The sequence below is a fragment of the Cyprinus carpio genome, chromosome B5 (assembly GCF_018340385.1).
Source record: "Cyprinus carpio isolate SPL01 chromosome B5, ASM1834038v1, whole genome shotgun sequence".
In the NCBI taxonomy this organism is placed as follows: domain Eukaryota; kingdom Metazoa; phylum Chordata; class Actinopteri; order Cypriniformes; family Cyprinidae; genus Cyprinus; species Cyprinus carpio.
Window position 1 is genome coordinate 11,017,321 of NC_056601.1, and position 23,124 is coordinate 11,040,444.

The window sequence follows — 23,124 nt, forward strand, 5'->3', positions numbered from 1 at the left end:
GGGTTAGGTGTCTTGCTCAAGGACACATCAACACTTGGTCAGGTGGAGCCGGGGATTAAACCACCAACCTTCCGGTTTGTAGACAATCTACATGAACCACTGAGCCACTGCCGCCCCAAATGAGTGCTGTGCCTGCCTGTGTTGAGGAGATAAATGATATGTAAATAAATTAGTCAAAATGTAAAACAAAAACTTGCAGTTGCTTGCAATCAAATGTTAGGTGTGCTTAAGGGAGCCTTAAGGGCACACGAGATGTGGTGATGATGATATAAGTGTCCTTGTTTTTGTTAGCCTGTCCAGTTGAACCCATAAGATGCGCCACTGCATGATTCATTCAAAATATTAGAGAAATATATAAAGCTCAATGCGGAAAAGATCTCGATTAGATTAAAACCGAAACCAAGCAACATTTTTTTACAGACAACTATGACTGTTGCACTTGCATCTCACATGAGATAACTTCTAATTTCAGTGAACTTAAAACGATCTTTACATAAACCCATTATAATAATTAGCTGCTGTGCCCTTCAGCAAGCATTCAGAAATTAAATAAAATTATCAAACACTAAATTATAAATAAAATAAGCCTATAGATTAATCCATAAAGCTATAAAAGTTATTAATTTCCTATATTTTTCTTTTGTTCTTTGATTGACAGACATTACAGCAGCTGGGTTATTAGCTTATTTGCCTGCTATTGCTATAAGAGCTGCCACTGCTGAACCCTTTAGAAAACCATTTCAGAGAGACATTTTTAAATGTGACTATAAAAATACGAGGCTATAACAAATATTACATGCATGGATAGTTTTAAGGCAGCTTCAGTCGACTTTTTGGTTACTTCATGACTTAACTGATGACATAACTACTACATTGCGTGCACGTCATTTCTTTCGTGCTTTGATATGAAATGATACAGTGCGGGCTCAGCAGAAGTGCAGATCGAGGGTGCATAACGGCAAAGACGGCACTCGCGAGCACCCTTTTGAATGCTAAAATGACGAATGGGACACTCTATGGTCTCATGGACTTAACTGACACGCGCATGCGGCGGCCATTGTAAGTCTGCAAGTCTGAGGTTGCTCAATAGAAATAGGTTAATAGAAATAGAAATTTACTATTATTTTCATTAGCAATTGTTATTGCTTTTTTTTTATCAATCAGCTGGTGTACATGGTGTAAATGCACATTTAGAAATTGTAAATTTGTGGCCTGCTGCTTTACTGAAATGCAAAGATTTACCAATCCATTTATGGAAAAATATTATTTGGGTGGTAACAGTTATAATGTTTTAAATAAAAGTGTATGTTCAAGTCAGCTGTTGACAGGAGTGGTTTGTTACAGCTCACATACTGTAGGTTAGACAATCTCTCATTCTCTAGTCCTCATTGGCTTCTCATTATCATCATGTTTACAGAGAACAATTCTAAAAGAGCATTCGTCATTGCTGGCTTGAGCAGTGTTAGCTGGCTAATGCACCTTTTATTTACAGGACTGTCAACATCTTTATTTTATTGTTGTATTCATTTATTCATTTTATTTATTTATTTATTTATTTATTTATTTATTCATTTATTATTATTATTATTTATAAATGTTCCAAGAAGTTTGAAGCTTACTCATAGAAAGAGAAAGTGAGTGAAAGAGCCATAACATTAGTATTTATAAAGTTTAATATTTATTTATTTTTGTTCTATCATGTTAGTTTAAAAAATGTTAATTAGCTGCCTCTTGGATTTTAATGTTTTGCATTCTCAGGTTTTGTTCTGGCAGATTTTAATGGCTTTGGGGGAAATCAAATCAAATCAATAAGAACATCCAAATGTCACCGGTAGAAAAACTGACATTAATGAACTCCGTTATAAATCAGTTGCGTTCCATTAATGGTCAGATTTGAGCAAAAATTATAAAATGTAATTCGTACAGGCTTTCACTCAGGGTTAATGGGCTTTTTAAAAAAACACAGCACAAGCAAAGAATATAAAGGTTTCAGGAATTAAAAGCTTAAAAGTTAATATTTGAACATTGACTTGATTTACTCTTACTCTAAAGTTCAGTGATGATGTGCTGATTTTTTCTAAGGAATCCTACAGAACTTTGCAAAATGCGCAGGTTAGAGGATGCTGGGACATATGATAAAAAAATAGAGATAAATGCAGAATAAATAAGCAGATTACTGACTGATCTAAAGGCTTTTAGCATAGAAGCAATATTCTTCACTCTTTCACACTGTTCTGTTTTTCTCTTCGATATTATGTGACACTCAACAAATTATGTAATGCTGCCAGAGATGGACAGCTGTTGGAAGGTCTGTGTGATAAGGCTTAATACTGTGTGTTTGATAGTGCACATATAATGGTTTGGTGTATGCAATGACAGACTTCACACAGAAAAACACTGGGGCAAATTCAGGAAATAGTTTATGTGCTGTTTTTTCACATGAAACCCTGCAACTTTTTTATTAAATACCCATAATGGATCTGCAAAATCACTGACATAGCACTGCATTTTAGTAAAGCCATTGCTATTCTTTGAGGGGAAACAAACTTCTTTCTATGTATATTTAAATTGACTCATTAAAGAGTCAATCTTTTTCATAGAAGTCAGTGCTATGTGCGGAAAGCAGGCGGTAAACTGACTTTCATTTATTGATGTCTGTGTGCATTTTTTTATTTTTTTTGGTCATGACAGTAGTTATTCATCAAAGGATGATCAAATTATGGAAATGAGGGTTATAATCATTCATGGTGTTTTGTGGTTTAGTTGGGCACACCTACTAATTCAGGTGTCTGAACTGCTGTGGTGGAGTGACTGTAAAAACTTGTCAGATAACAAAAATGTGCTTCATGTGGTTCTTTACTAAAAAATTTAATTTAATTTCACATAAATCAACCAAACTACATTACACCAACGTTAAATTAAGAAGAAGTAAAAATTAAATGAAAGTGAAATTAAAGTTGACCTATTATGCCCCTTTTTACAAGTTGTAAAATAAGTCTCTGATGTCCCGAGAATGTGTAAGTGAAGTTTTAGCTCAAAATACCTCACAGATAATTTTTTATAGCTTGTTAAAGTTGCTACTTTTAGGGTATGAGCCCAAATGCACTGTTTTTGTGTGTGTCCCTTTAAATGGAAATGAGCTGGTGCTCCTGGCCCCCTTTCAGAAGCGGGAGGAGCTTCAACAGCTCATGCTCTGCTATACTGGAAATAACATAATAATAAATTCTTTTTCAGAATCAATCTATCTAAAAAGGACTTTACCAAGTTTTTCTGGGACATTTCCTTTGAAAATGTAACTTAACCATAGTGTCCTCAGTGACTCAGATGGAGGGAGTCTATGAAAAGGAGACTCCTACGTTCCTTGGTGCATCCCAAAACACAACACTTGTAATGCCTCTTTGACGCTGACAATGAGCATCGCAAATGTGCAGGACTTTTTCCCTATGATGACGTGTACGTAGGGAGAAATCTGGAATCACTTGTTCAGAGAGACTGTTTATGATTTATTGGGATTATAAAAAAATGAGTGGATGGATTTTTGCCATTGTAGGCTGGTTGTTTTCACACACTGCACTGCAGTGTTGTGTTCGAACACCTTTTGCATATTTCAAACATAATTTATTTGCATAATAGGTCCTCTTTAAAGTTAAAAATGAACAATTATAAGTATTTTTTTATATATTTTATATACAGTACTGTTCAAATGTTTAGGGTCAGTAAGATTTTTTTAAAGAATTTATACTGTAGAACTTTAATAATATTTGGTAAGGACAAATTAAATAGATAATAAATGAAAATAGTGATAAAAATAGATAATGATAAAAAAAATAATGAAGATTTTTATATTCTTACAAAAAAAAAAAAAAGAATCCTGAAAGCTACCATCACAGGAATAAATAAACTTTAAATTTGACTGGGCAAAATATTATAACAATATTCATGTAATATTCATGGGGAAGAAAATGCTTTTCATGTTCTTTAAACCTTGAGAATGAATGTAAACATGTAAACTCTATAGCATAAGCTACATTTAATTTAGGACCCTACGAAATCCATTGTATTTTCCCCTAAATTCTATGTTTTCCATTTAATTTTATTCTGGATTCTGTGTTTTATGATGATTTAAAACCAAATTTAAATAATAAAAAAAAACAATAATAATAATTATCAAAACAAATAAATTATTAACACTTTGAAATTTTATTAAAAGAAAATATAACTTATTGTTATAAGTTATATATACTTTTTATGTATACTTAAATACAGTGTTACATTTACATTTACATTTAATCATTTAGCAGACGCTTTTATCCAAAGCGACTTACAAATGAGAACAGTAGAAACAATCAGATCAACGAGAACAACAACGGTATACAAGTGCTATGACAAGTCTCAGTTAGTGTAGTACAGAACACGTAGCCAGGGGTTTTTTTTTTTTTTTTTTTTTTTTTTTTTTTTTTTTTTTTTTTTTTTTTTGGGAATATGATAGAAAAGAAAAAAGGTAAGTACTAGTATTAGTTGGTTAAGTGCAGGCGAAAAAGATGAGTCTTTAGATGTTTTTTGAAAATGAGTAAAGACTCAGCTGTTCGAATTGAGATCGGGAGGTCATTCCACCAGCTGGGAGCAGTCCAGGAAAAAGTCCGTGAGAGTGATTTTGAACCTCTTTGGGATGGCAACACAAGGCGTCGTTCACTTGCAGAGCGCAAACTTCTGGAGGGTGCATATTATTGTTGTAGTGAGTTTAGGTAAGTTGGCGCCGTGCCAGTGGTCGTTTTGTAGGCAAGCATCAGTACCTTGAATTTGATGCGAGCGGCTACTGGTAGCCAGTGTAACCTGATGAGGAGAGGAGTAACATGGGCTGTTTTTGGCTCATTGAAGACAACCCTCGCTGCTGCATTCTGGATCAGTTGTAGAGGCTTGATAGTACATGCAGGAAGGCCCGCCAGGAGAGCATTGCAATAGTCCAGTCTGGAGAGAACAAGAGCTTGGACAAGAAGTTGGGTGGATTGCTCTGACAGGAAGGGTCTAATCTTCCTAATGTTGAATAAGGCAAATCTACAGGAGCGGGTCGTTGTAGCAATATGGTCTGTGAAGCTTAACTGATGATCCATCACAACTCCTAAGTTTCTGGCTGTCCTGGAAGGAGTTATGGTTGACGAACCCAGCTGTATAGAGAAGTTGTGATGAAACGATGGGTTAGCTGGAACCACCAGCAGTTCAGTCTTAGTAAGGTTGAGCTGAAGGTGATGGTCATTCATCCAGCTAGAAATGTCACTCAGACAGGCTGAAATGCGAGCAACTACCGTCGGGTCATCTGGTTGGAATGAGAAGTAGAGTTGAGTGTCATCAGCGTAGCAGTGATAGGAAAAGCCATACTTACTGAATGACAGATCCTAATGACGTCATGTAGATGGAGAAGAGAAGCGGTCCAAGTACTGAGCCTTGAGGAACCCCAGTAGCAAGTTGTTGTGACTTAGAAACTTCACCCCTCCAAGACACCATGAAGGATCTATCAGACAGGTAGGAGTTAAGCCACTGGAGTGCGGTTCCAGAGATGCCCATCTTTCTGAGGGTGGACAGGAGAATCTGGTGATTAACAGTGTCAAAAGCAGCAGACAGGTCCAGCCAAAATTAGTACTGAGGATTTTGAAGCTGCTCTTGCCAGTCGCAGGGCTTCAGTAACCGAGAGCAGGGCAGTCTCAGTTGAGTGGCCACTTTTGAAGCCAGATTGATTGCTGTCCAGGAGGTTGTTCTGTACAAGAAACATAGAGAGCTGGTAGAACACAGCTCGTTCGAGTGTCTTTGCAATGAATGGAAGAAGGGATACCGGCCTGTAGTTTTCTAGAAGTGCTGGATTTAGAGATGGTTTCTTCAGCAGTGGGCTTACCCGAGCCTGCTTAAATGCTGAGGGAAATGTTCCAGAGTGAAGAGAGGAGTTGATAATGTGAGTAAGTGAAGGTATGACTGAAGAAGAAATCGCTTGAAGGAGGTGAGTGGGGATCGGATCCAGAGGGCAAGTAGTAGGATGACTGGACAGGATAAGTTTGGAAACGTCCGTCTCTGAGAGTGGAGAGAAGGAGGAGAACGAGTGAGCATTAGTCGTTGTGAAGTTTATCCTCAGTCTGCGGCGTGGAGAATTGGTCACTGATGGTTTCTTGTCTTATTTGTGAAGAAAACTGCAAAGTCCATCAGCTGTAAGAGTCGATTTGAGGAGGAGGTGGAGGCGGATTAAGAAGAGAAGAGAAGGTTTTTGAAGAGTGTCCCGAGCGTCACAACAGTTGTTAATCTTGTCGTGGTAATATGATGTTTTAGCAGTGAAGACGTTTGCAGAGAAGGAGGAGAGGAGAGACTGATACACACTGAGGTCGGTAGAGTTTCTTGATTTTAAGCCATTTCCTCTCTGCAGCCCTGAGTTTTAGAGCGATGTTCACCGGAGTACATCGGACAGCCCGGGGGCAGATGGGGTGGTGCGTGCTGGTCTAGACGACAGTGGGCAAAAGTTGTCCAAGCAGGAGGTCAGAGTGGAACAAAAAGTGTCCGTAGCACTGTTCGTGGTCCAGAGCTGAAAACTGCGAGAGTGAAGGAAGTGAGGATGCAACCACAGAGGATAGGCGAGATGGAGAGAGTGAGCGTAGGTTCCGTCGAAAGGTGACCCGCGTTGGAGCGTGTGCCGCTTCAGGAGTAAGTGTTAGATTAGCAGTAATGAGGAAGTGGTCTGAGGTGTGCAGTGGAGTAACTAAAGTGTTGTCCACTGAGCAACAGCGCATGTAGATGAGGTCCAGTTGGTTGCCCGATTTGTGAGTGGCTGTAGTAGAGACTCGCTTGAGATCAAATGAGGCGAGCAGAGTGTTGAAGTCAGCAGCCTGGGGTTTATCTAGGTGGATGTTGAAGTCACCAAGCAGTACCAGTGTTGGGCAAGTTACTCTGAAAAGGAAATCAAATTACTGATTACTGATTACTCCTTTCAAAAGTAATCACATTATTGTTCTGATTACTTTATTTCAAAAGTAATTAGTTACATTACTAGTTACGTTACTTTTTTTCCATGAAATTTATGAAATCCCAGCATTCACGCTCCCGATAAATATTTGTTATTAAAGCATCAACATTCACAGACCACTGTTAACTAAAGCAAACGGCTGCTGCGTGCATGGTTTGGCTTGGCAGAATGCCAGCAAAGAGCGCTGCATTTATAATCTCTAAAAGACATCTCAGTTCATCGCAATCTCACAAATCTCTTTTATAACACAATAAATATATGCATAATGAATCTTTCATAATGTATACAATTCATGTGTTATAATGAGAGTAATGCTGCAAACACGTTATAGCCTAAATAGAAACTCTGCATACGTTTGCACCTGTTAATCATTTATATTAGTTCATGTTGCTTTTGTGCAATAGATGAATAACAATTTATTTGTTTTAGATATTTTATCTTTAGATATTTCTATTTTCCGGTAGTCCCATAAATCATTTTATTCTCCCGAATCCCACACACACACGAGTGTCTGCTCTCGCCTATCAAGTCTTGTCCGGCGCTGTTCTCTGTTGCGTTGGGTCTTGCGGGAGCAGGTCTCTAATACACTGGCACTTGACTTGCCAGTGCATATGCTACATCCATTTTACAATCTCTAGGTTATAAAACACTGCATTCTGTCAGCAATTTAACGTGGCAGTAACGTATAGAGACCTCGGCTTGTAACTATACTCTAAACACTATTTTGAAAATTATAACGTGTTAGATTACTCTGTTACTAAAAAATTAATCAAATTAGAGTAACGCGTTACTAAGTAATGCGTTACTGCCCAACACTGCATATATACTTTTAATATATTGTTATATACACTTTTTGTCTGTCAAATAAAATGCTCCACAACAGAACTGTATAAATTAAGTCATGGGTCAAAAAATATCTTGGTTGCATGATATTTTTTAAAAATATAATTGTAAGTATTAATGCTTGGAGAATTTTGGTAAAGAATTGTAATATATGTCCGACATAATTTCTTCAAGTTAAGCCAAACTTTATTTTTTTTTTTTTATTTTGTGGTGTTTTATTTTTGTTTTTTTGTTTTGTGCTTTTTTTTATTAAATAAGTAAGTTGATTGTTAAGTGACTCCAAGGGCAGCTCTGGAGAAGAAATTCATGTGTTCATGTCTTCATTTATTCAGACAGTAGATGCTGAGAAACCGTGTGCATCGCTTGTGTTTGTGTAGTAGGAAACTACACCATTCATTCACACAGGGACATATACAGTAGATGTAATGGGAGGTTTTCATGTCTGTTATTTTGGAGTTTTCCCATTCAGTCTCCTGTCCCCATATTGGGAGAAATCGGAAATACAGAGATGTTGTGTACTCTGTGTGAACATTATTTGGTTCTAGGCTAAATGTGAATGTGCATTAATTCATCCCACTCACAAAAAATAAAAACTGATTTAGTATTCATCAAAATGAATTAAAACTCGGAATATGACGCAAACCTGACATAATTAAATATGTTAGATAACACAAATGTATCTAATCCCATTTTATTAACTAATGCCTTTGCTGCTGACCTTTGATGATCTAGTTTAACCATACTAATAAGCAAAAATTACTTTAGATAAACTACTGTAACAACTGTGCTTCATTGCTGAAGAGTGTTGAACCTTCTTCTCCTGTGTTCTACTGTACAGACATGAATGTACTTTTACTTCAGCCTGAGGTTTATTCATTACACTTTTTGGTGTGAAAGGGCTTTTAGATTTGCTATAAATAGAACTTCTTATATTAAAAACAATCAAGCCCTGCTCATATTTAAAAAGTAACGTGAATATAACGCAAAAGTAATGTAATGCATTACTTTCCATAAAAAGTAACTAAGTAATGTAATTAGTTACTTTTTTAGGGAGTAACACAATATTGTAATGCATGACTTTTAAAAGTAACTTTCCCCAACACTGCTCAGTGTTTTTAGACATTCCGTGTTGTCATCTCATTAACAAAGGTGCTTATTTGCACACAGGGCCATTCTGACTATTCTGTTTTTGCTTCAAATTTTAAAATTATACAATCTAAATAACATGCATTTAACATCTTTTTTGGATTGTAATTCAAATGCAGTGGTTGCCTCTGTTTTTAAATAGAGCACAGGCAAAGCCTTTGTTTATATGAAGAGGTTTCTTTTATTTGTATTATTTTTTTTATTTGATTTGGGATTTCTTTTAAAATTACATGTTAGTTTTATTATTTGACAGTTCAGTTTGACAAAGAAATATGCAGGATTTTGTCTGAGAAATAATAAAACGACACCTTTTCATTTGTAATTTGTCTTAAATCTCATTTTGTAAAAAAAAATATATCTAAATAAATTGTAAGAAAATTATATCATTTAATCTGTATCATGAATTTTTACATTTTTACATTACATCCCTATATGCTACTAGTTTTTGCTGATCATGCTGATTTGCCGCAATAAAGTTCTGATGTCTTTTTTTATTCTGGCTAGTTAAATTAATTTTGGGCTACCAAAATCTGAAGAATGCCTGCCCGAAGGGCTACCAGGGATTTTGCAATTTTGAGAGTCTTGACAGATTTCAAGAATGGCGAAAAACTTTCTCATTGTTACTCTGGATCTGAGTCTTTGTAGCAGCCCTGCTTTGTGCTTCACCCAGAGCCTCACATATGTTTTAGTTGGCTCAACAACCACATGGTTGCATGATGATTTCATTGACAGAGCAACTCAAAAATAGTCATTTATGATGCTGATACAATTTTTAAATAGGAATGCTATGTAAGAAATCCCACTACTTGCATGAGCCCCAGGCTAACTGTCAGTAATCATATGAAATGCCTTGAGTTGCATAAGATTAATTTTGAGCTAAAATACAATTTAATATAATTTAATTGTTTCCTTATTCAAAACTAATATTTTACACACTGTTTCTTCTCTTGAGTAATGTCTGAAATGCTTGCACCCAAATTTTTAGTTGCAATGTCAAACTCTTATCATCTTATCAAAAGTTTTAAGTTTTTAGCATGAATGTTTTTTGTAACATTGCATAAATCTATGTATGTTTTGTCCAGAGCCCTCCATCTGGAGCAGCCAGGACCTCCTAGTGAGGTCTTCACTAGAAGGATTTAATCAGGGCCGCTCTGAAGGTGTTCTGTCTCTGTCCACCCTTCTCTGATGACAATATTTGTTTAACCTTTAGTCCTAAAAACACATGGACCACAAATACATTACCAAGCAGGGCTTAAAAAAAAACAAACAAAAAAAAACAATCGGTTCACTCCGAGCAGAATCGATATTTTAACATTTCTGTTCCTGCATTCCTCTGTATTATTATTGTTCCGAAACCGGTTTGCCTAGAAAAAATACTGGTTAATAACGTTTTTAAAAAAAAATAACTTTTCTTTTCCTATAATAATAATAATAATAATAATAATAATAATAATAATAAAGTACAGTGTTTTCTACTCAAAAAAAAACAAACAAACAAAAAAATACAGGAAAAGATCGAGATCTGGTATCTTAACCCGCTGCGCTTATAGTCACAGCCAATATAGCATCATCTTTTCTAGATTTTGGCCAAATTATAGGCTACTAAACAAAAGAAGAAAAAAAATTCTGTTAACGCTTTAAAGACATTAAAGTATTTTTTTAAGATATTTAAAAATGTTTGGGTCCTCTTGGAATGGACTCAGCTAAACTTGCGCTCACTGAGAGCAGCGCATATAGCAGGCAGGTTGAACCGAGGAGCAGACATGCTGTCTCGGAGCAGCATCCCCTCAGAGGAGTAAATGCTTATCCCTCAAATGGTTCAGAAAATCTGGGAGATCTTCAGCAGGGCAGAGGTTGATCTCTTCACCTCAGAAGACAACTCTCATTGCCCAACTTACTTTTCAAAGGACAGGGACGAGTTGACCCACGAACCTCCTCCTTTATGCTTTCCCCCCGATCGCTCTGATGCCGCAGGTAATCAGGCGAGTCAGGGAACAGAGACACAAAGTTCTGTTGGTGGCCCCACTCTAGAGGTACCAGCACTGGTTTGCAGAGCTCTACCGGCTGCTCTCGGCAGCCCTGTGGCCCATTCCCCTTAGACGGAACCTCCTCTGTAATGCCAACAGAACGATATGGCACCCCCAGCTGTGGGCTGTGGGCTCTTCACATTTGGGCTCTTCACCTTTGGCCTCTAGATGGGAGCTTGCAAACCTCCCCGAGAATGTGCTAGACACAATCTCTCAGGCTAGTGCACCGTCTACAAGATGCCACTTACCCTTAAATGGCCTGTCTTCTCCGCCTGGTGTGCAGCCCGCAGCATAGACCCAATCTCCTGAGACATATCGCTAATATTGTCCTTCCTGCAAGAGCTGTTGGACAAGGGCCATTCCCCGTCCACGCTCAAGGTCTATGTAACAGCCACAGCAGCATTTAACTCTCCTATAGCTGGCCAATGGGTGGGCAGGAACAACTTAGTTGTTCATTTTCTGAAGGGGTCTAGAAGGCTCAACCCACCTCGGCCCATCACCGTCCCTACATAGGGTCCATTGACCTTCAGTCCATTGACCATTCATCCCCTGATGCTTAAGACTGTTCTGCTACTAGCGTTAGCATTGGTAAAGCATATGGGAGTTGAACTTCATTCATGTGAAAATGTATGATTTTATTATTTCTTTAGCTAGTGCCTTGATACAGATTATAACAGTAACCAATAGTTAGTGCAACAGGGACAAAGAGAAAAAAAGGGAGGGAGAGAAGTGAAAGAGAGGGCATGTATGTGAGTGTTTGTTGTGTGTGTTCGTCCTTGTGTGTAACCTTGACATCTCATGTCACTATAGTTTTGTCTGTACTCTGTGTTCAATCAACTACTTGGTTGTGGTGCAGTTGTCTTCTCTCTCTCTCTCTCTCTCTCTCTCTCTCTCTCTCTCACACACACACACACACACACACACGCACAAACTTGTCCCTGCTCAGTCTTAACTTCATACTCCCTGTCTCTACCTTCATCAGTAATGATAACACACACAGACACTCTCTGTGTTATATTTAGGTGTCATTAACATCCCTGCTAACATGTGAGCTCAGTTTACAAGAGCTGATTAGGCCGAGAACCATTATACCTTAAACATTTACATTTCATTAGTATCACAACACTGTCACTGACATCGATGTGATGAACATTTGGTCATCATTTACTCAAACTCATGTCATTCCAAACCATTCTCTCTACTGTGGAACATAAAGGAAGGTTTTTCAAAGAATGTTTCGGTTGTACAGTGAAAGTGGCAGTGGTGAACAAAGTACACAAATCAATTACTTGAGTACAGATATGTGTAATAAAATAATACTCCAGTAAGGTATGAAGAGCTCCTTTTCAATTTTACTTGAGTGAAAGTACAAAAGTAATTGATTTTTAATGTACATAAAAAAAAATTAAATTTTATATAGATTACTTATATACATTTATTTTATATTATATATTTTATATAGTCCTATTGCTCAAAATAACAGGGATTTTCTCAGAAAAAAACACTATATGGAGTCAAGAAACATTTCTGTTGTTGCTATGGACTGCATTGACAAGAGTGATGTAGAAGTATTCACCATGAAGCTTACACTGTATGTACCTGAGAGAAAACAGATTTTACCATAAGTGATATAATTTTCAGCAGTAAGAAAAAAGTGTTTTAAAGCTTGTTCTTTTGCAGAACATCATAGATATATATGATATGAGAATAAGGCCTGTTGTTAGGGATTACATGTTTTTTAAGGAATATATCATTATATTTTCATAATGATATTTTAGTTTTTTTCAAACCTAGTCTGTGTAGCCTAGTTACTAGGTTCTGAACATCACTTCATTTGTTTTTCCATGACGTGTAATATATATATATATATATATATAGGTGGATGAATAAAAATATTTGGACATTATATATTTTTTTTAATTCACGTTAGCGTCAGCTACAGTAGCTAATTAGCTAGACAGTTAGCATGAGCTAACAGTGTGTTATAAATATACATTCATAATTATAAACTGTTATTTCAGCTTGTCTTTTTCATTTTAAGCTAAAACTGATTGTACTTTTATTTTGCTCTGAATATTTAAAGCAAATGGGTTTGTCAGAGTGGCAGCATTTTACCCCATCTGTGGGAAATGCCCCAGTAGAAATTAGCCTAATTTTTGTTACTTGCAAAAAATTTTGTTTACATACTTGGTTTATAATTTATGTAATGTCACTGTAAAAAAGATAACTGTTCTAGACGCATTTAACTTTTGATTCACAGAAAAAAATTACAGTCCTTAAAGGTGCTGTATGTTTTTGACTCTACTAAAGCATAAAAATACCATAATATGTTTGCAGATATTTAAGAAACATGCTAAGTTAATGTACTTGTTTATCTGAAAAACAATGCTACAGTCAGTTATTCTCCTTTGAAAATGTGTGTTCTGGGCCAGAATGTCCGTCTCTGTTTTGGTTTGTGAAACCTGCCCACTGCCAGTTTACCCAATTGTATTTCGGCACCCCGGGTTGCCAGTTGGTGGAAAACACAGCGTATTTCATTTCATTCATCGTCAAGTGCGCTTGTTCCTGTTGGTGTCGTCAATCTGGCAACCTGCGTGTGTCAAGTCTGAGGAGGAGCGGCCGGGTGAAAAAAACCCTCCTATTTTGAATTTGGACTACAATACCTAGTTCAACCACTCGGTGCCAATCCTACATACAGCACCTTTAAGGGGGTGCTGCTGTATGTAATTATTACAAATTGTCAAGTAGCCTGCACTAGTGGATCCAGATACTTGTATGTAATGTGTGTTGACAAAAAATACAAAAACAGACATCACTTAGGGTTAAATGAATAACATTTTAATAAGCATCAGGGAAAATGAACGTGCTTGTGTTATGTTAATTTGTGTTATTTTAATGTTTTGTTCTTTGACCTAAAACACAGACGTTGACATGGACGTCTGCATTCATTTCAGTGGGCCTAAACAGATCGCACTTTATATCAGATTTAGTTCACACACAACTGACAGTTGTGAATTAAATATGATTTTCAGTTACAATAATTAATCCTAAAATGAATAACCTTCATTTCATGGCATCAGTCACATGGGCACTCAGGGGATCCCCGGTTCTTGTCAGACTTGTGAATACAGTTCACTGGAGACTCTCTCTGAATGGATCATTTGAATCAGTGAGTTGTTGACTCGAGAACAGCTGCAATCAGATCAGTCCAATTCATAAATGAATCGTTTGGTGCGATTTGTGAACCGATTTAACAGGTTCATTTAAAAGAATCAGTTTTTTCATGAATCGGACACTGCTTTTGCGTCTCAGAGCATGTGATTCCTTTATTTCAAAATAAGGAGTAACAATATGTTTTATGAAATGTAGTGGAGTAAAAAGTACGATCTTATGCTGTGGAATGTAGTGAAGTAAAAGTTATTCAAAATAAAACTACTCCAGTAAAGTACATATAATTGAAAAATATACTTAAGTACAGTAGCAAACGAAGTAAAAATACTTTGTTACTGTCCATCGCTGGAAAATGAATGGGGCCCAAAACAAAACTGGACATTCATTGTATAGACTAAAATAAAATATTTTTCAAAAAATGAAGTTATACAGGTTTTTTGTTCATAAAGTGAAAGGGGTCTAAAATAAAATTGTTTAATGTTTTTTTTATTTATGGGTTGATTTTGTGTTTTTTTTTACTTTATTGTTGTTTTTTTTGTTATTTCAAAAATTTTATTTGGGTGTTGTTAAGCTATCTAGTTATGTCTAATCTATAGTAATGAGGAAGACTAAAGAACTTGGAAGTCAGTGGAAATAGTAAGTGAGAGCAAACCAACACCATTTGAGTCCCGGGTGAGAGTGAGAGTGTGTGTGGTGTGACTGCTCTGGCTCAGAACCTCAGTGCAACTGTATTTTTAGCCCAAGTGACCTTCTTAAACACGGCGTGGCATGAGGTCAAAGAAATAGCTGCCCTAATGCAGATAGTGAGAGACACCCAGACCCTGTGATTGATTTAGCTTCTTTGGAAATTGGCAGGTCAGTAGTGTAAGTGAAACAACCAAAACACCTCCAAAGAATGCCAGGTCACCCATACAGCATTAGAGTGATTTTACCCATATCCAGGCCTAACTGGAATCTGCCAGTGTTGTGATTTGCAAAAGTTCCCACACGTTTGTTTTTTTTAATTATTTAATTATAAATAATGAAATTATTGTTAAATACCTCAGTTTAAATTTAATTTAATTCAAGGGGACAATAAAGTTTTATACTGTAACCTTGATGTTTTTTTGTTTTTTTTTTATAAATCTCTCATACCTAATGCAGACATGTTTTCAAGTTGAATGTTTTCATTTTCCCGTTATTTATTTCCTGTAATTATTATTAGACGGCCATCTTTCCATTCTTCCATTCATCTATGGGTTGATCTTTCGTTTGTCATCAAGCACACAGGTCGTTAGACTCTCAGAAAGGTCAGGAACCAGCAGCACCCAACCGTGTGTATGTAAAGTAAAAAGAGGTGAAAACAGATATTGAAAATAGAAAACAAAGGTGACAATGAGATTTCTTTTTTCTTTTTTATGTAGGTTTGGACTGTTACAATGTATTGCCAGAGTTCTCTATTTCTTTATTTTACTCTTTCTTTTACAAAAAGTTATTATAATGTACAACATTTGACCACTTCTTCTTGACAGGAAAATATCAGAAATATGCCCTTGTCCTAATCGCAGTCATTTCGTTCACTTTTCCTTTCCCACTGTGTGTGGTGATAGAATTGGCTGCCATCATCAAAACGGAATAATCATGCTGAATGACTCTCTTTAACTCGAAATCATTCCATCAGTCCTTAAAGGGATAGTTCACCCAAAAATGAAAATTTGATGTTTATCCGCTTACTCCCAGGACATCCAAGATGTAGCTGACTTTGTTTCTTCAGTAGAACACAAACTGAAATTTTTAACTCAAACCGTTGCAGTCTGTCAGTCTTATAATGGATGTGAATGGGAATCACAGCTAAAACATACAATAAAACTAAAAAAACGGCCTGCAGTGAGGCGTCTTCTTCTTGCTTAATTTGGTTTTGTTTGTGTATGTTTTTTTTAGTTTTATTGTATATTTTAGCCGTGATTCCCATTCACATCCATCATAAGACTGACAGACTGCAACAGTTTGAGTTAAAAACCTCAGTTTATGTTCTACTGAAGAAACAAAGTCACCTACATCTTGAATGCCCTGAGGGTAAATCAAATGTTAATTTTTGGGTGAACTATCCCTTTAAGAAATGAGCAGTTATTACACTTCATTAGAGACCTGGCACTTGCATTAGGATAATGTCACTTATACGTACACCATCATATGACCAATGACACACACAGGCACATGCACCAGCTTTCAATTGTGCATTTTCATAGGGAATGTTATCACTGAGTGCTGGACCTGCAAATTTCTAATTTAGCAGCCTCACACTAGACAACCGATGTAAAACTTCATAGAAATTCAGAAAGAAACACATTCACGCCCATTACTGCTACATTTCTGTGTTTGTTTGGATGTTTTGTTCAATTTACTGATAATGAACCTTATATTTTTCTTCACATTTGACATCGCAGTGGAAGGACAAGTTCCATGTTTGTAGTATATTTGTTTTCTTCTGCAGATATAACAGAGAACAGAACATTTTTGTCAGTGTTTTGTCATGCCATTAGTTTATGCTGTGTTTTTATTTTTAGGTTTGATGGAGGGAGGAGTGACATTTTCCCAATGGAGTTTTTCCTTCCCCCACAAAGGACGTGCTTAATCTGCTCTGATGAAGCATCTGGATGTCACTATGGAGCCCTCACTTGTGGAAGTTGCAAAGTGTTCTTTAAGAGAGCTGCTGAGGGTAATATAAACACACTCATTATAACAAAAGTCTGGCTTCGGGTTGTATTAACGGCTAAATATATTCACCATATGTGAGGAGGACATTTTATCACTTTAATTAAAATTTTAAATTGCAGTTATTAACTGTCATTAAAGCTGCATTAAAAGCTGCCATAGAATGAATATACTTTCTGACCATGTGTCCAGTACAGCTTTTATTGTTTTTAATCATATCACTTAAAATTGCAACAATTGGCACATCACACACAGGCATTCAGAAATTCAGTAAAAGAGAGAAATCAAAAAGAGAACAAGTATACAGAAATTAGGGACACATTCTTTCCCTATTATGCAATCCAAAAGGACATAGAAATCTAAAACTTACAAGCCTAGAAAGACTTGGCTGACTTGGCTGTGAGGTGTTTGAAGACTCGCCATAAACAATTAGTAATCAGTAACTGCTTTCCACTGTGGGGCCAGCGTGAGCTAGTGCTCTCCATGGGCTAATAGCCTCAGACCTGTTGCACAGAGCCCAAAATCATGCTGTGTTTCTACCATTGGGCCAGAAGCGCTTCACTAAAACCAACCCTTTACATGCCTCTTTGGAACAACATCATGCAACCCCATAATTTCACCAACAAATAGAAGTTATCAGAATAACATGATAAAAGCGTCCGTTTGTTTGCATGTTTTGTTGTTTTAAAACATGCAAACAAATTAAGATTTAAATCCAAAAGCATCAATGTTTTACCAGTTTTTTAGTAAAAAGTGATACATTGATCATAATGAATTAGTTTGTCAGGATTGAAAATTAGTCAAACAGAAATAAAATGATTTCAATCAAGCCCCGGAAGTGACAGTGGAAACATGACTGGCACTGGCACACACTAGCATGCTTGCTTTTGCCCCGACAGTGGAAACACTAGTGAGACCCAAATGCTTAGCTCAAAGTGACCTAAGCATAGAGTTCATCATTACTCATATCTCCTATTCATTTTCTCATTCTCATTCAAAACTTGTATGACAGTTTTTCTTGCATGGAACACAAAAGGAGTTATTAGGCAGAATGTGCAAGATGCTCTGTTCGTTATGATAAAAGTGGGTGGGGACCAGGCCAGGGACAGTTTCCATTGGTCATTTCTTGATATACTTGATATATTCATGGAAAACTTTTGCGTTCCATGGAAATGAAGAAAAAAGTTTTGTGTTTGTAGGCTTGTGCTCCTTAGATAAATTTCTCTATCATTTAAAAGGTTTAGGTTTCCTGAACACCAAATCAGCATATTAAAATTTTTCTGAAGGACATGTGACACTGAAGAGTGGACTAAGGGCTGCTGAAAATTCAGTTTCCAATCAGAGGAAATATTAAAACATGTTTAAAATATAAAAGTTGTGTTTTATCACAATATAAGTGTTTTCAATGTATTCAGACAACACTTAGGGTAATGACCTTAAATTAAAAAAGCAGGATATTGGCTTGGAAATTGCTAACTATTTGTGAATGTATTATTGATTAATTCACTGAGGAAGGCCTATTGCCAAAACAATTGATGATACATTTGTGCTTTTTGAAAATAAAAAAATCCTAAAATCATTAAGAAGCATACAAGCGAGTGCGGATCCTGCTTTTCTTCATTTGAAGTCATTACTGTACTTTTGATTAAATACATGCAGCACAGAGACTTTTGAAAACATCTCTACTAACCCCAAACTTTTGAATGGTAGTTTATGTTAGGTTTGCAACATGAGGATCAGTAAATGATGACAAACTATGAGGTGAGGGTAGACTGAATATACACACTATATACAAATATATGCACTATATATACACTTTAAATATATAAGAAATGACATAAGTGATCATTTAAGGATGTGTGTAAGTGTGCAAAGTAAACCCATGTTCATCCTGTGAATAAATGTTCAAATTGAAAATATAATACACACTTCTGATAAAGTCATGTCCTTTTTGCTTTGAACACCCACAGATTGTGGAACAAAACAATTTATCAAAGTTAGGGGGAGTTAAAAGATCTTGCCCCACAACCAACAATGAACTTCAGTTTAATCAAATACAGAAATAACACACTATTATATTATTGGAATCATAAATGGAGACAGAGAGAGACATGGAACAATATACTAAGAGGAGTAGTTTTATTCTTGTTTATGAGTAATTGTAGGCAGATGTGTAAGGTTAGAGATGTCTTTCTGAATTTGTTTAAAGGTGACACAATTTCTTGCACAACTTAGCATTGCCACTTTCTAAGAAGAGTTGCTCTTTTCAAACACGTTTCTTGGACGCTGACGAAAGATTTATAAATAACACTCCTCAGCTTTGTAAAAAGATAACCTGCGAGATCTGATTACAGTTTGTACATTTGTTCAGCATTACGTCAAATCAGTTTGTCATGGTGTGTTACCCAGTATTTTTGTAAATTAATAAGTATGTTAAATTTTGATTCTTGTGGTAAGTGAATTGCATTGCTTTTGTGCTTGATTTACTGTTGATCTTGTTGTAATTGTATGTAGGTCTGGCAGTGGATGTCTGTGACATCTCATTGTAATTTTATGTCAGACCTGACTGCAGCAGTTTCTCTGTATTCCTGATTAAAGACACACACACACACACACACACACACACACACACACACCGTGGAACCTCTTTTCAAATCTCTCTCCGCAGTTTTCATTTGGCTGTTCCCAGGTGCCCAGAGTGAGGGCTGTGACTGGCTTGTCATGTAACAGCTCCCTCTAATTGGAGCATTCTGCGTGTGTATGTGTGTGTGTGTTCTCCATTTTTATTCTGATCTACATTTTATCTGGGTGTAAAAACGATACATACAGCTCTTACATCCAGATACAGAGATTTACTTTGGCTGCTAACTGACTCAAAAGGTTAAACTTCTGAAAAACGTCTGTTTCTTCTCTAGGGAAGCAGAATTATCTCTGCGCTAGCAGAAATGACTGCACCATAGATAAACTGAGGAGGAAGAACTGCCCATCTTGCCGTCTGAGGAAGTGTTTCGAGGCTGGGATGACCCTGGGAGGTAAATTGTGTGCTCCCATATGTGCTATACTCTTGATGCGCTATATAGTGGCTAATAGTTTACCCAAAAATGTCACCATTTATGTACTCTAATGTAATCCCAGACAGGGTTATTATAGGTAACTAAAACCTGTTTTTTTTTTCATAATTGAAAAATAAATAAATGTAATTTTCATATTAAAACAATTAATAAATATTTTTATATTAAAATAATTTCATATAAAAAATAAACTAAAGTAACATCTCAGTGATACTAAAATAACTTTGGGTCTGAGTCTTTATAAATCACTTTTTTAAATCACTATTCTTCTCCCTCCAGTGGCTAGAGAACTGCTGTGAATCTTTCAGTAGTGAACTGAATCAGTTGAATTTGTGAACGAATCATTCAATTTGATTTGTGAACCTCACAGTCACTCAGATCAATCATGGAAAAGAATTGACTCAAAAGAATAATTTGTTCACAAAATGACCTCAAATAACATCAGCAGAGAAGATGGACTTACATTTCAATAATGACATTGTTAGGTGAACTATTCCTTTACAGCCCTGGCATAGTGATGAGAAGTTTGCTAGCTCAATCACTGCAAGGTGCAAGCTACAGTGGGGAAAATAATTATTTGATTCCCTGCTGATTTTGTAAGTTTGCCCACTTACAAAGAAATAAAGGCTCTGTAATTTTTATGGTATGTTTATTTTGACAGATAGAGACAGGTTTTGATACATAAAATCCAGAAAAAACACATTATATAAAGGTTAGAAATTGATTTGCATTTCAGTGAGTGAAATAAGTATTTGATCTCCTACCAACCAGCAAGAATTCTGGCTCCCATGCACACACTGGTTATGTGCTTATGTGGAACACAGATTAGTCCTGCCACTTTAAGAAGTTACTTCTAATGTCAGCTCGTTAGGTGTATAAAACACCTGTCCATCTTCCATTCCAATGTATCTTCCATTCCAAACTCTCCCACCACCATGGGGAAGACCAAAGAGCTGTCAAAGGATGTCAGAGACAAGATTGTAGATCTGCACAAGGCTTGAATGGGCTACAAGAACATCAGCAAGAAGCTTGGTGAGAAGGAGACAACTGTTGGTGCGATTGTTCGGAAATGGAAGAAATACACAACAACCATCAATCGGCATTGGTCTGGAGCTCTGTGCAAGATCTTGCCTCATGGGGTAAGGATGATCATGAGAAAGGTGAGGGATCTGCACTGAACTACACGTGAGGAGCTTGTTAATGATCTTAAGGCAGGGACCACAGTCACTAAGCAAACCACTAGTAACACACTACATCTCAATGGACTGAAATCCTGCAGCACCCGCAAGGTCCCCCTGCTTAAGAAGGCACATGTACAGGACCGTTTAAAGTTTGCCAAAGAACATATAATGATTCAGAGAAGGCATGGGAGAATGTGCTGTGGTCAGATGAGACCAAAATTGAGCTCTTTGGCATTAACACGCCTTGCTGTGTTTGGAGGGAGAGAAATGCTGACTATGACCCCAAGAACACCATCCCTACAGTCAAGTACGGAGGTGGAAACATTATGCTTTAGGGCTGTTTTTCTCCTAAGGGAACAGGACGACTTCACCACATTGAGGGGCAAATGGATGGGGCCATATACTGTAAAATATTACATTTACCTTATATTTATCAGATGCTTTTATCCAAAGCGACTAACAGTGCATTCAGGCTAACATATTTTTTTACCTAACATGTGTTCCCTGGGAATCGAACCCACAACCTGTTTGCACTGCTAGCACAATGCTCTACCACTGAGCCACAGAAACACATTGGCCAAGAGCCTCCTTTCCTCAGCCAGAACACTGAAGATGGGTCATGGATGGGTCTTCCAGCATGACAATGACCCGAAACATACCGCCAAGGCAAAAAGGAAGTGGCTCAAGAAGAAGCACTTTAAGGTCATGGAGGGGCCTAGCCAGTCTCCAGACTTCAATCCTAAAGAAAATCTGTGGAGGGAGCTAAACCTTTGAGTTGCCAAATGACAGCCAAGAGACCTTAAGGATTTAGAGAGGAGTGGATCAAAATGCCTCCTGAGATGTGTGCAAACCTGGTGACCAAGTACAAAAAAAAAAAAAAAACATCTTACCTCTGTGCTTGCCAACAAGGGTTTCTGCACCAAGTACTAAGTCATGTTTTGCTTGGCGAACAAATACTTATTTCAATCACTGAAATGCAAATAAATTTTTAAACCTTTATATAATGTGCTTTTTTTCTGGATTTTTTGGTTGGTATTCTGTCTCTATACGTTAAAATAACCTACCATAAAAATTACAGACCCTTCATTTCTTTGTAAGTGGGCAAACTTACAAAATCAGCAGGGGATCAAATAAATATTTCCTCCACTGTAACCCTAGGTTGTTTCTTTAATTATGGAAACAAATTCCACTGGTCCTGGTCATTTGGTAATACATAAAGGTTTATTTTATGTGATATGACAGATGGCTTAAATTACATAAACCACTGTTATGACTTATACAGAAAGGAAATTTCAAAGATAATTTACATTTGAAGCTTTTGGTATTGATCAACCATAAAAGTCCTTACCGTGGCAGATATTTGTATAAAGGACCAAAATGAACTTTTCAAAGCACCTGCCAGTTGTCAGTGAATTAAGAAAAATGACTATAAATATCTCAAAGGCAATGAAACTGCATTTTGAACTAATTTTATTGAAGTTATAATATTTTGTCCCTATTACAAGAGAGTTATTGAGCAGTTTTTCTCTTGCATGTTATTTACAGACAATACAAATTACTGTATTATATTTCCATTTTGGCACCTTACAGGAATAGTTCACCCAAAAATGAAAATTATGTCATCAATTACTCACTCTCAAGCTATTCCAAACCTGTATGGATTTCATTTATGAGTTTCTGTTGAACATAAAACATGATATTTTGAAGAATGTGGGTAACCAAGCAGCTGCTGGTCCTAATTGACTTCCATAGTATGGGAAGAAAAAATGCCATTGAAGTCAATGGGTACCAGAAACTGTTCTTCAAAATATCTTCTTTTGAGTTCAGCAGAAGAAAGAAATTCATTCAGAATTTTAATTTTTGAGTGAATTAATATGAGAAATATCCTATGTATTCTACCACATGCAGTTCCAGGCAAATGTTGGAAGCTAAATTTTCCACTGAAGATGCACAAGTTGCAAAAGATTAATTTGGACATGGATTGTATTTCT

At 36.6% G+C, this 23,124-nt stretch overlaps 1 protein-coding gene across 1 annotated transcript in view; it reads left to right on the forward strand.

The window, feature by feature from the left end:
• Positions 1-23,124, forward strand: part of LOC109047709 (androgen receptor-like) — an 82,885-nt gene that overhangs the window by 12,156 nt on the left and 47,605 nt on the right. Inside the window, exons 2-3 of the mRNA XM_042724284.1 lie at positions 16,734-16,885; positions 19,797-19,913. Of these exons, the coding sequence (XP_042580218.1) occupies positions 16,734-16,885; positions 19,797-19,913 (269 nt within the window). The remainder of the gene's footprint in view (positions 1-16,733; positions 16,886-19,796; positions 19,914-23,124) is intronic.